Below are 13457 nucleotides of genomic sequence, written 5' to 3' on the forward strand. Positions count from 1 at the left end.
ACACACAGTCGATGCTTAGTTCGTCCGTCAGTACGTCCGAAAAAAAATGCCTTCCGTATTAAATAATGAGTTTCCCTAGCTTTATTTTAACGAAACTTGTACAAATGGAAACATAGTAAAGAAAGTAAGCCTATGGATCATGGGGTCTATAGGTCAAAGATCAAAGAAACTAAATTATAGTATGTTAATACATATACTTTCGGATGTAATCTCGAGTTTACCTTGCTGGAATAAAACAAAACTTACACGATTGAAGATGTAGAGAAGAGAACGAATTCTGTTGATTTTGGATTACATACGCCAACGTCTAATATTGCTGTCACTATGGTAGTACTATATACATTAAAATTATAGTACTTCCATGATGATACTAAAATGGAATGATCCGAGTTGTCATGTATTCATGGTTTCTACATAATATGTCTTAAAAAATCATTTTCAGTCATGTTAATTGGCATGGTTAGTCTGGTCAGGTCCTACTTTTTTTTTGAGGAAAAGGGGCTCCAAAAGATTTTCTTTTTGTATAGTTTTCATGTAAAAAGATAGCTATGGTTTTGGTTTAGCAATATTGGTGGGTATGTTGGAAACCATTAAGGTTGATCATCGGTATAAATTTCCTCTGATAGAATTTTCTTATATTACAACAAACTGTAATTTTTACCATGCTTTTTCAAAAATATAATAAAAGGTAAGGGGTACCGTTCTATTTATCAAGCTACAGGTCATGCAAAATTTCCAAAATTTGCATATTTTTTTCATGAAATAACTCTTTTTTGTGAATTAAAAGAAATCTATGAGATAGAATTTTGAAATCAAATATGAGAAAATATGTTTTATTAAATGCGTTATGAAAATAAAAATAAAAAATCATATCCCTTAACTTGTTTTCCTGCTAGAAGTAAAAATTGAAAATTTATTTAACAATCCTTTACAAAAATGTTAGCAGATGAGTTATCTTCTCTTAAATGACTAAGTTGAAAAATTGATTCAAACAAAAACAAATATATGGTACTTGTTAAAACAGTCTAAATAATTCAATAAATCTCTTCTTTTTTCTTTATTCAAATAAACAGTCTTACACTCTTCTAGCCAATCTGTTTCAAAATTTACAATCCTAGATGGTGGTTACAGTTAATCTACCTTAAACAATGTGCGGTACGGGGAGCATTGGATTGTTGTGTAAGCTTTCTACTTGTTTGGCTATAGTATACATCTCAATATCACAATTAATAATGATCTAATTTCAAATGACTAGTTGCAATTTTACATGAGGCTACACAATGTATTGGTATAATTCAGAAGAATCGTAATATGCCTTCAAAAACTTGATATTTTGACTTAAGTATAGCGTCTATGTATCTATTAACAGAACAAAGTAACGTGTATGATAATAGCATAAAGTGTGCTTTTTTTACGATGGCAGAAGCACATTTTTCAATGCCTTGAGTGTCAATTATGTCAAATAGCATTTAAATCAAGTACCAAGGCAACAGAATGAAATTATTAAGACTTTTACTTTATCTATTAAGTTTTAATTCCAGAACATGCTATCCTTGTAACGACAACGAAAGGATGATTGAGGAAATAATACCGAAATCGTCACTTTATCATCCAATAAGTTTTTCCATTGACTCCGACAACGACAACATTTATTGGTCTGACAGCAGCTATAATGCAGTCATCCGCTCAAATCTTGATGGGTCAAATAAAACTGTTATTATACAAAGCAGTATTGGAATAGGACATCTCACTTTAGATGTTAAGAATAGGTGAGAAAGTTTTTATTTATTCATATAATAATATATTTTAAATAAACTCATCATAGATACCAGGACTAAATTTTGTATATACGCCAGACGCGCGTTTCGTCTACAAAAGAATATGTTGCTTTTAAAAATATGTTGGCTGATATTTTGATAAATCAATGTAATGAAGTGTATTCTTGGCCATTATTGGCATAGTATAATATCATATTTTACGAAGAGCTGTTGAAAAAGTTTCCTAAAATTCCATGGAAGGTTGCAAAAGATTATTAATGTTTTAAAACACTGACCCTGCGCTGCATCTAAATATTTACTACTTAAAACTGAACCCAATATATAAAAAAATTGGGAACAAATAAGAAAACAACATTTTGCTCTAGATGCTGACGGAGCTAAGTTTCATAAAATTCCATGAAGGTTTTGACTGCAATATTGAAGGATAGAAAAAACAACCTAACTAAAAGGCTCACAGCAGCCTGTATCGCTCGCATGTTTTTTTTTGGTCAAAAATAAACAAATGCATTGCTATAAGATTATTATGTAAAAACAAGAAAGTAGGTAGACATTCTGAGCAATATTGTTCCTGTCTGATTTTGTCTATCTGTTATAATTTTCAAGATATAGCACATTTAACAATTTTGTACTTATATTATTTTTTAAGCCATTACAACAATTTCTACTGAATGAAGAAAAAAAATCACAACTTTAAAAAAAAAGTATATGATGGACACGAACATTTCAAAAACTGTCGGTTAAGTCTATATATAGATAAAAGAAGATGTGGTATGCGTGCCAATGAGACAACTCTCCATCCAAGTCACAATTTGTAAAAGTAAACCATTATAGGTCAAAGTACAGCCTTCAACACGGAGCTTTGGCTCATACCGAACAGCTAGCTATATAGGGTCCCCAAAATGACTAGTATAAAACCATTCAAACAGGAAAATTTATATAAAAAACGAGAAAAACTTATGAACCACACAAACAAACGACAACCACTGAACATCAGGTTCCTGGCGTATGACAGGTGCAAACAACACGTTAAGGAGTAATTTAATTGTTTTGATTGTTTGGCAAGTTTGTAGATTCTGTATAAATTTTGCTCTTTACAGATTCTACCTATCTATTATAGTATTCAAGATAATAGGTATAGATACTAGAATTAGTCAAAATTCATCATTTAAGGTTCATGACCCCTTCAGGAGTCATCCAACGATTTTTGGTATTTTCGTTGTTCTTGTATTGCTGCAGCGGCAGCTTATTTTTAACTTATATTGAATTAGCCAAAAATCGTCATTTGGGGCCAATATCTTCTAAAGGAGTCATTTGAACATATTTGTTATTATAAGACGTATATAGTCAAAGATCCTGACACCATCGCTTTTTTAGTAAAATCATTTCTATCTACTTTCAAGAATACGAGGCCAACAACATTTTAATTCGTAATAACTTTTTTATTTTTTGTTATTTTAGCTGGATATATTTTATGGACGATGAAATTGGTACAATAGAAAGGAGTACTTTAGATGGAAATGCTAAAGTGGTAGTAATCAGCGACTCCGTTATGACCAAAAAGTCACGAATATTTCTAGGTGAATATCCAATAAAGGCACAATACAAGTATCTTTTCAAACTCCGTACAGTGATCGTTTCCGTTCCAAAACTTTTTTCCTTTTCTTTTAAACTGGTTTTTAACATACACGGTTTTCCACGCTACTTAGTGTGAAGCGCCTTTCCCCCTCGACCTTAAATTCAAAATAAATTTTAAAAAGCCCACATAAAAACAAAAAGCTTCTCGAATTGGAACTGGAATAATTTAATCCGAATCATTATTTGTCAGTCGTGTTTATTCGAATATTCGAGTAATTGCTATAGATAAGCCAGTCTGAATAGTAAGCTAATTTTTAATAATGGTAGATGATAAGTAATGCTTCTAAAAAAGCTATCGGGTATATTATGCCTTTTGAAATTTGTGAACAATCATGTTTTAATAATAAAGGTCGAGACCACTAGATTGTGAACGACATAATACATTTGCATACTAACTATCTACCTGCAAATATAAACATTATATACATTGAATTAACCTCCTTTATGACGAACTACATCTATTATCAGCTCTTACATGTGAATTCGACAGTAAAATTGACAAAATAAATCCTCTCCTGGAAATGCTAATTAAACATTTGTGTCGATTAAATGAATGAAATGCAAAATGAATTAAAATGACACAGTTCCTTGCTCAATTTCTTTTTACTGCATCCTTACACTTCCGTATTTTCTTCAACTGTCGCTGTCCTCCGACCATTGTCTGATGTTTATTTATCATCATTGATATCCTCTTTTCTACGTTCTTGGCTTCACTTGTATAATAGATTTAAATAACAATATTTTTATTATTCATTTAATTTTGTAGTTTTATTAACGAATTAATTTCAGCTTCTCTGGCACTAGTATGTTGATAATAACATTTAATCAACCGATCATTGATATGACGAAAGTAGCGTTTCTATTCAAAGCCCGATTCAATCCAAAAGCGATTTAAAACGTTATAAATCATAAGTCCGGCATTGTCTCGGTGAAAATTAGAAATTTATAACAAAGCCAGTATCACGACAAGGAGAAACCAACGACAACCATTGAAATACTGCTGGCTCTTGACCTGGGACAGGCACATGTAGAATGTGACCAGGTTAAAATGTTTTTGAGCAATCAAAACTCCCAAAACCTAGGACAGTGGTATAGTAGTACAACATAAGAATATATGTCAGTTAAAAATAGTTTGACTCATCAGATTGACATGACGAAAAAACACAACTGACAGATAGAAAACCATCTTAAAAACTTGTTTCAGTAAACAAAGATAACAGTAGTATACCGGTGATCAAAAGTCATAAATCGATTGAGGGAAAACAAATCCTGGTAACAAACTAAAACCGAGAAAAAATGAATTAAAAGAGATAACAAATATCAAACTAATGTAGAAGATTACAAAATGTTTTCGTGTATAATTCGGAGTACATTTGCTTTCAATTATCAAACGTTTTGTTCCATTTAAAGATAACACTTATAAATAAGTAAGGAAATGTACTGAGGCAATTCTATTTACATTCGGCACATATAAAATCAATAATAAACAATGATAAACATGAGTTTAAGCAAGGTCTTACAACCGACTTTAACATAAATTAAAAAAAAAACACAATTGCGCAAGCAGACAACGCAATATGTGATGTACGACCTTATCAAATAAGGAAGATTGCACAATCTTTCTATTGAATGTCCGATTGAATTATTGACAAGATTGTTAAACTTTTTTTTATTTATGGTAGTGAGGTCTGGGGTTTTGGGTAATATTTTGGTTAAAGAAAGGGTACATATGAAATTCTACAAAGTTTTGCTTAAGGTTAAAAAGTCTACACCTGATTTTATGATAAATGGAGAATAAATGGAGAATTGGAAATCGATATCAAACTCAATATAATTAACAACTGGACAACATTATTGTCTGCAAAACAAGAAGATCTTCCTGCAATTCTATGTAAGTACTCATTGTATAAATATAAACATGATATAACTTGGTTAGAAATGTAAAATCCATTTTTGATGAGTTTGGTTTGTCATTGGTGTGAGATACCCAATATTCCATAAGTGTTACATAGCTGTATACTATTGTTAAACAAAATATTGTTGATCAATTTAAACAGAAATGGCACACTATCTTGCTAGTAAAACAAAAAGCCATAAAATAGCGTATGTATAAAGAAAACTTTGAATTTGAATATTATCTTAGAAATTAAGATAATAGAAATATTATTTCATTATGTACATGTAGGTTGAGAACAGGACATTTTCTATTGAGACTTGTAGATGGCCAAATATTGCATGAGAAAATAGAAAATGTTTACTTTGTAACTCTGGATACATCGGAGATGTATTTCATTATGTTTTTATATGTTCCGTATTTAATGATGATCGTAAACAGTAATTGAGAACAAAATATAAGTATCAACCAAATCCATCTAAAATTAATGAACTGATGAATAGCAAAAATCTTTCTAATCTAAACAACTTTTGTAAATTTAAAAAAATAACCAATATGCATGTTGGATCTCCTGGGTAACTCATGTATTTGATACAAATCAGCTTAATCTCTATACTGTTATTTATGATGTTATCCTCTGTCTTGCTTTCGTATACCTTTTGTATGTCTGTACTAATACAAAACAGATGGGTGCAGTCCTAACCTGTACACAAGTTAACTTAAAGCAGTCAACACAAACAATGTGCATTATTTAATATTTATTGTGTGTATCTCTATACCAATGTTATTTGTTTTGTTGAGAAATAAAGATATATATATATACCAATACAAAAAGGTTTCAAATAAATCAAGTACATATCAGCAAAAAATAAATGCATCATAAATAAGAGGATTGGAATTTTGCACGCCAGACGCGCTTCCTCTACAAAAATTCCATCAATGACGCTGAAATAAAAAAAAAAAGTTTAAAAAAGGGCCAAACAAAGCCCGAAGTTTAAGAGCATTTAGTATGCAAAACTCAGAAAGGTCCTGCCAAACACAGCTAATCTATTCACGGGGAAGAACATCCTTAGTATTTCAAAAATTCAAAATTCAGAAGTGCTGATAAAAAGGATAGCACATATATTTAAATAAGACCAACACACATAATCATCAGATTACGTTAAAACAAAATATGGGTCAAAACCACATTTAAAAAGACACATAGTCATAAATAACTATTTAAAATAAAGCTATGAGGTTAAAGCAGATTTTAAAATTTGCTAAATTTGCAACTATGATACAGAGATATGGCTGAAAAGATAAACGTGTGACGGTTAGAATGAAAATCAGGCCTGTTGTTTTGATTTATTACTTCAACAATTTAGTATAATTAACAGACAATTCATTACGAGGTAAATGGCAGTTTATGGGTCATTCGATCATCTCTCAAAACTATATTGACATTAGCTTTTCTACGGTCAATTTTCTTAAAAACAGATGATCGTCCAATCACTAAACTATTACATGTATGTGACCACCTTTCCAATAAATAATTTATTTAATGTCTTATTTTGCATGATTATCCATTCAATTTGAAATTCTTTCGTTTGTAGATTTTGAAGGCGGAAGAATTCATTGGACAGTACGAAACATGATAAGGTCTGCTTTTTTAAACGGTAGTGATATACAGGAAATTAAAGGATATGGCAATCAGAATTATCGGTATTCAATAAATGGTATTGCTGTTTATAATGACTATCTGTACTATACAAACAACTGGAGTGGTAGATATGTGAATCAAGTTGATAGATCTGGAAGTAATTTTGCTAGATCAGCTATGGTTCATGACAGTATAAACGACATGAAGATCTTTAATGGAAGAGGTAAATGTAAATGCAAAAAAGTAACCAACTTCCTGTTTGTTTTTTTTTTAATCCTGATTCTAAATATGACGACAATGCAGCATCAGTAGCATAGTCAGAGATTATATGATACTTCATGTAACGCTAAGAAGAGATTCTTTAATAAAGCTTTTAATAAAATAGCATTACTCTTTCCAATGTTTGAAGGTTTTGCTTTCTTGCTTTTTATCTTTTATCTTTAATTGCTACATTGGTCATATTGTTTTAACAACACTGCACATAACTATAATATTTATAAAGACTTGCAAATTTCAACAATTGAGAGAACACACGGTTAGGAACATGTTAAAAGAAGTTATTAGAGGGACGTAAATTAAATGAATCCATTATACAATGTAGGTGAAACATTTTGTTTTGTATCATTTAGTTCGTGTGGTTTACTTGAAGTCAACACATTTTGTGATGATTATAGTTTTTTGGGGGGTTTCTCTCCCTTTTGAACATTAATAAACAGCTTTTATATCTAAATTATTAGTGATTAAAGTAATGTGTTAATACCTATAATTATACAATCTTATGCTCCAAAGTCTTAGAACCACCTCAAGAACAAAGTTGTCGAGAACAGGAAATCTGTAGTCAGCGTTAAACACGTGTTCTAAAATGCCATTGTAATCATTTTGTTGGATCTTTCTCCCATTTAAGTGTAACATAAAAAGTCATTTTGAAAGTAGGAAATTATATACAACAAATTGCGAAATATTTTTGAAATTAAAATCACAAATGTTGGTTTTTTTTGTAATTTGTGTGATTATTATTTCTTGTGATATAACAGTTTTAACAACTAACCTATTAAATCAATGAGATTACAACCAAACAAACAATTTCAACAGGAAAATATCTTAATAAGTTGACGTTTAAGAATAAAAGGAAACCGTACGGCGTTCAGCAATGAACCAAATAACATACCGTAAAGCAAGTTTTAAAAGGAACTTTAATGACACAATTTGAACGATTCAAAAGATATAATCAACGTCCTAAAACCAATATTCGAAAAACAAAGATGGAAAGCAGTAACAAAATGTCAACTGAATTACAGGCTTCTGCCTTGCGACATGCATGACATGTGCATACAAAATAGTGAGCAAAACCATTAACGTATAGTCTGCTAGAAAAAAGCCCCGATAAGAAAAGCTCGAAAACAAATTAATAAACAGTTGGATTGAAAAAATTAACTGTCTGATTTATGACAAAACAATTAACACATTAAGGCACCAACCAATGACAACCACATGATCAATCAGCATCACTATAACGTGGGATAGTAGTGTAACATCACAAAATAAGAACAAACTAATAAAACCATTTGGAAAGTACTTGAATCAGCAAATTTGGTCGAAACACAAAAATCAAACTAAAGAAAGGGGGAAAAAAATCCACAAAGTATATTTGTACAGGTAAAAGAGTTGTATTAGAATTATCAAGTCTTAAATATTAATTTATTCTGCCATTGTTATGTTTATATACCAAACATATTGTATATATTAATCCTATTTCTCTTAAGTTAAAAAGGACCCCTGTGTTACCTACAAACGTCTAGATAACGCCGAAAAACGTTCAACTGGATTTTTTTCTGATTGGACTCCGCAAGAATCAATAAGTGACGACATGTTAGAAGAAGGCTGGTATAGAATTAACAGTGATAATGGTGATGATATGCCAACAACACAACTGCCTGGAACAAAGTATTGCGGAACAATGAACCCTTTTTGGTTGAACGGTACAAAACGAAATTATTTTATAATTTAAAAGATTGATTAAAAATAACTTTTTGTCAAGACGACGATATTTCAGGCGTTTAAAAAATGAACAATTTATAAAAGACGTGATTTCAAAATAAGATTTCTTGTTTAAATGAAGTATATACATTTCAATCCTTTCCAAATGTAATAGCTACCGAAAGTAAATTGCTTATGAATTTCTAGGAAAATGAAAGTTGTAACTTGTTTATGCAAAGTAAATTATATATGCCCTTTAAGAATTTGAATAACTGGTTACATTTATACGGCTTAGGCAGCCGATGAGTGAGTTTTATTTTAGTTCAAGACGAGGATTGATAAATATCAAAAATGTGCAACATCGATCCGCAAAAGAATTGGTATACTTTACGTTGATCCATGTTGATGGAGATGTTTGAAATTCCTTTAAATCCTGATTCACGTATATTTTATGGCTACCTCACAATACATGTTAAGATCGTAGTTACTTTTGTATCCATATTGTAGGGACTTTGCCAAAATTTGTGGACGGTAATACGACTGTAGAATCCTGCATGCAGACGAACCAAAGTATCTGCGAAGAGTCAGTTAATATTATAATAAGGAACTGCGACGGCTATAATGTTTATTATCTACGACCAACTCCAGCTAATTCATCATATTGCTTCGGTAATGTATTTTGATTGTTTAACGGCGGTAGCAATCTCAATGTCTTATGATTTTTTGTCATTATCAGAAGTTGACTGTACATGTTACATTGAATTCAATATTGTTAAACTAGTCGGCTATATGTAGCGGACACTCAATTTGGTAAAATTCTGATATCTGCTAAAGCCGAATCTAGAGACCGTCTTTCATGATAGGGTCTTTACTCTTGTGGCGTCTATAAAGACATTTCAGCAATTGTTCAGTTGAAGAACATCAATACCAGCTATTTTTTTATATCTTTTTTTAATCCCTATGGATCTGGAGGAAAACGGTTCCTCAAACACTTTTAATTTTGTTACATTTTTTGAAACGTTATTTCATTATACTGCTCTTGTATTATTCGTTCTTTACTTCTGCGAGTATGAACATCGATTTACTATTTGCTTCTTTATTTCAATTACTTATAGCGTATTAATTTATACACTATAATTGAATGACGTCTGTTTTAAAAAGAGTAAAACGAAACACGACACAAAATATTTTTGATTGTTGGTAGCATAGTGGGGGATTCAAATCCCTAATTCTTTGTTTTTGTTTTTTTTATAATATAAGAGTAAAATTGTTAGAAGACGTATTTTCCGTAGCTAAATTTAGCTCCAGCACAATGTCTTTTGCATTTTGAGCATTTATCTAAAAAGATCACCACATCGTTGGTCTTGAAAAGTCATTTGTTTTATCAACGAATTGGTCAAACCTTAGACTTCACTTTTTATTAGACGCTTCTACGCCTAGCACGAGTTATATGGAATAAGAAAAAATAATGTCCTAATCGGAGTAAGAATAATGTGTTCGAGATAAACGGCGGGTCTTTCTGCTGTTTTCTGCCATGTGAGCTGGCCCGTGAAACATCCGACTCTTATTATCGGTTTCTTCAAGTAACACACATGGTACGTTAAATTTTCATTAACATGTTATCGACTTGAACTTGCATATACTATTTGCTGCTTGACGTTGAGTAGTACTTTACCAATCAATTGTTCTCGATAAATCATTTATCAACAGAAAACTATTGATATGTTTTAAAACTCTTTTTGTAGGAAGTGGACCAGTACACTGCCCAGCTAGTATGTCTTCAGAAACGGAATATTATCCAGGCTGTAGTTGTAAGTTATACATATCCACCTTATTTGAACTCTGTTTCTTTCTGTGGCCTTTCTAACATACAATTTAATGTTGAACATTAAAACACAAAAAAAATATATGTTTTATGTGGTCCAAAACTCACTGGATTATGTGCAGCTCACTAATCGGAAGCATATGATTACCCTTAAGCTTCTGAGAGATCTCATGTCATCGAAGATTGTTTTTTCCATTTTTGTTATCTGAAACACGTGTAACACTTTCAATTTTTTTTACGTTTATCTCTTCGCAATATCAAACTAAGTCAAGTCAATTATAGCTGCTCCTATTATGTCTTTTATGAAAACAACATTGTTAAAGTTATACTATACAATAATGTTTCTGGCACATGCTACTGTTGTCCCTTCTTAGTTTTAAATTTGTGCTATTTCAGATTGCATTTACTCTTATGTTTGATTTGATCCTGATATTTATTTTTTTGTTGGTAAGTTAAACATACATTTGAATATTTACTTTCAAAACTTTATCCGTTTTGAATCGAGCTCCACTGCTTTATCTTGTTCATTCAAAAAAATGCGCTGGCGACCTAAATTTATAAGCCTGGTATCTTTGATGACTTTTAAATTCTCAATAACAAGATAGAGAATACAAACATAAAAACCGTTTTTGAATATTTTGAATATGGAATAACTATATGTAGACAACAAGAATTTGAAATCGATGATCTTTGTAGTTGCCCTTTGTATTTGAATTAACGCATGTTTATGATTGTAGCTAATTTTCCAACAGCCAGCTTATCTGTGGAGGTTGAAGCTGTTTTAACAGAAGGTGAAATTATCCCAATACCTAACTTAGATTCAAAGCCTAGCTTAATTCCAATCTTTAAGTGTGAATTTGATGACCAATCCAACGGTACCTATGTCTACGACGTTTACTGGTTGATATGTGGGAATGTTATTAAGAACAACACAAACATGCATTTCAAAGATATCACAAATGCCATTGTTCTAAAGGAAACGGATTGGCATGGTAAATACAAGATGAACATGGAGGTATGGTTCGATTCTGCTAATTTTTAGAGAAGCTCATAAAACAGAAATTGAATAATTAATTTTTTGTTATTATATACATTATGAACATATAAAGTTGTACAGTTTTTTAGTTTTGATTGCAAATCTTACAGTAAAATTTCGGATATTTCGATATAGTTATTGGTTTCCTATAAAACTATGCCGCAAAAAGTATAATTCGATACTTTGAGCAAGTTATTGAATTTGTCAAGAATACAATAGATTAGAAGATGGTTATGCTACTAATTGCAGCTAAATAAAATTATTCGAATAAAGCTATCAAATAGTTATATATCGTATTGCCCTGCTTTAGCTCCTTTATTATTTGTTGATACCACCATCCCCGTCCCTTTATAGTATAAATTAAAATTTAGAATTTGGTTTAAAAGTTTGAGTATTGGATACTGTATTGTATGTAGTTCTCGTACTAATTTAAGTTTCTTCCACTGCTAGCAAAGATTTTCAAACATAAAAAAAAATATCGTTTCTGAATATGACCAAAACAAAATAATATGGTTGACAAGACAAAAAAAGGATCGCATCATATTGGTTAGATTAATTATCATGCATTTCAAATATTTTTATTTAAAGGTCAAATGTGCTATCAGAATGAGATATTCAAGAGGGTCAACACCAGGTCCATATCTTTATACCAGTATTTTTCGCGCAGGATTGTATGTAAGCACAAATATATATTTTTAAGACATGCCTGATAAAAGCAAATTTGCTGGACAAAAAAATTGAGAAGATGATTATTTAGAGTGATTTTAAATAGTCAAGTTTTTGTTATCATTTTCCTATTCAAAGTTCTATAGTTAAATCACTACTTCAGGAATACATTTAGGTTTTTTACCATTCCTATACATTCAAATTTACCTGATCATCCTGAAACTCTTTCTAATTATTTTTTTCGATTTACTATGATGGCGAAAAAATGATGCAGATGTTACTGTTACCATTTTCAAATTTACGTGAAGTTTATTTTTTTACCGTAATTCTGATATTTTCATATGCCCGATTTCTAAATCATGCTGTATACAGTGATGATGAGTCTATCCGTCTCCCCGTCCGTTCGTTCGTAATGTTTGTATCTGTGACTCCTCATTATCCCCTTATTACAAATTATTGAAACTCTCTCACAACCTTAACATAGATACCATTGTGCACCACTTATTTGTTTTTTTCGCCCGATTAGTTTTGAATTTCTCATAGGCGAGTCATGAACTTGAAAAGGGATGGAGGGTGCAAGTCTTATTTTGTGAGCAGTACTTTTAGTTTTCAAATAGGACAACAACAAATATCGGAAAAAAAGTTCATTTACATGGCATTTAAGAATTATCGATCTTTTGTTTCTATCAGATAGACGAAATTTCAATCTTGGTATCTATGATGAGTTTATTTACAACCACTGGATCGATTCCACTATTAGTGTTGACATGAGTTACCATTGATATGTTCATATTCATAAATGAACTGTTAGCAAATTTTTGAATTTTTGAAATACTAAGGCTTTTCTACCTCAGGAAAAGATTACCGTAGCTGTATGTGGAAACAACTTTTAGGAATTTTTGGTCCTCAATGCTCTTCAACTTCGTACTTCATTTGGCATTTTTAACATTTTTTTATTCGAGCGTTACTGATGAGTCTTTGTAGACGAAACGCGCGTCTGGCGT

At 31.1% G+C, this 13457-nt stretch overlaps 1 protein-coding gene across 1 annotated transcript in view; it reads left to right on the forward strand.

Moving 5' to 3' along the window:
- LOC143079799 (von Willebrand factor D and EGF domain-containing protein-like) overlaps positions 1-13457 on the forward strand; it is a 56154-nt gene that overhangs the window by 14845 nt on the left and 27852 nt on the right. Inside the window, exons 3-10 of the mRNA XM_076255388.1 lie at positions 1542-1769; positions 3237-3355; positions 6903-7172; positions 8713-8928; positions 9434-9595; positions 10672-10737; positions 11489-11766; positions 12376-12462. Coding sequence (XP_076111503.1) covers positions 1542-1769; positions 3237-3355; positions 6903-7172; positions 8713-8928; positions 9434-9595; positions 10672-10737; positions 11489-11766; positions 12376-12462 — 1426 coding nt within the window. The remainder of the gene's footprint in view (positions 1-1541; positions 1770-3236; positions 3356-6902; positions 7173-8712; positions 8929-9433; positions 9596-10671; positions 10738-11488; positions 11767-12375; positions 12463-13457) is intronic.

Source organism: Mytilus galloprovincialis, chromosome 6, assembly GCF_965363235.1.
Source record: "Mytilus galloprovincialis chromosome 6, xbMytGall1.hap1.1, whole genome shotgun sequence".
Classification (NCBI taxonomy): domain Eukaryota; kingdom Metazoa; phylum Mollusca; class Bivalvia; order Mytilida; family Mytilidae; genus Mytilus; species Mytilus galloprovincialis.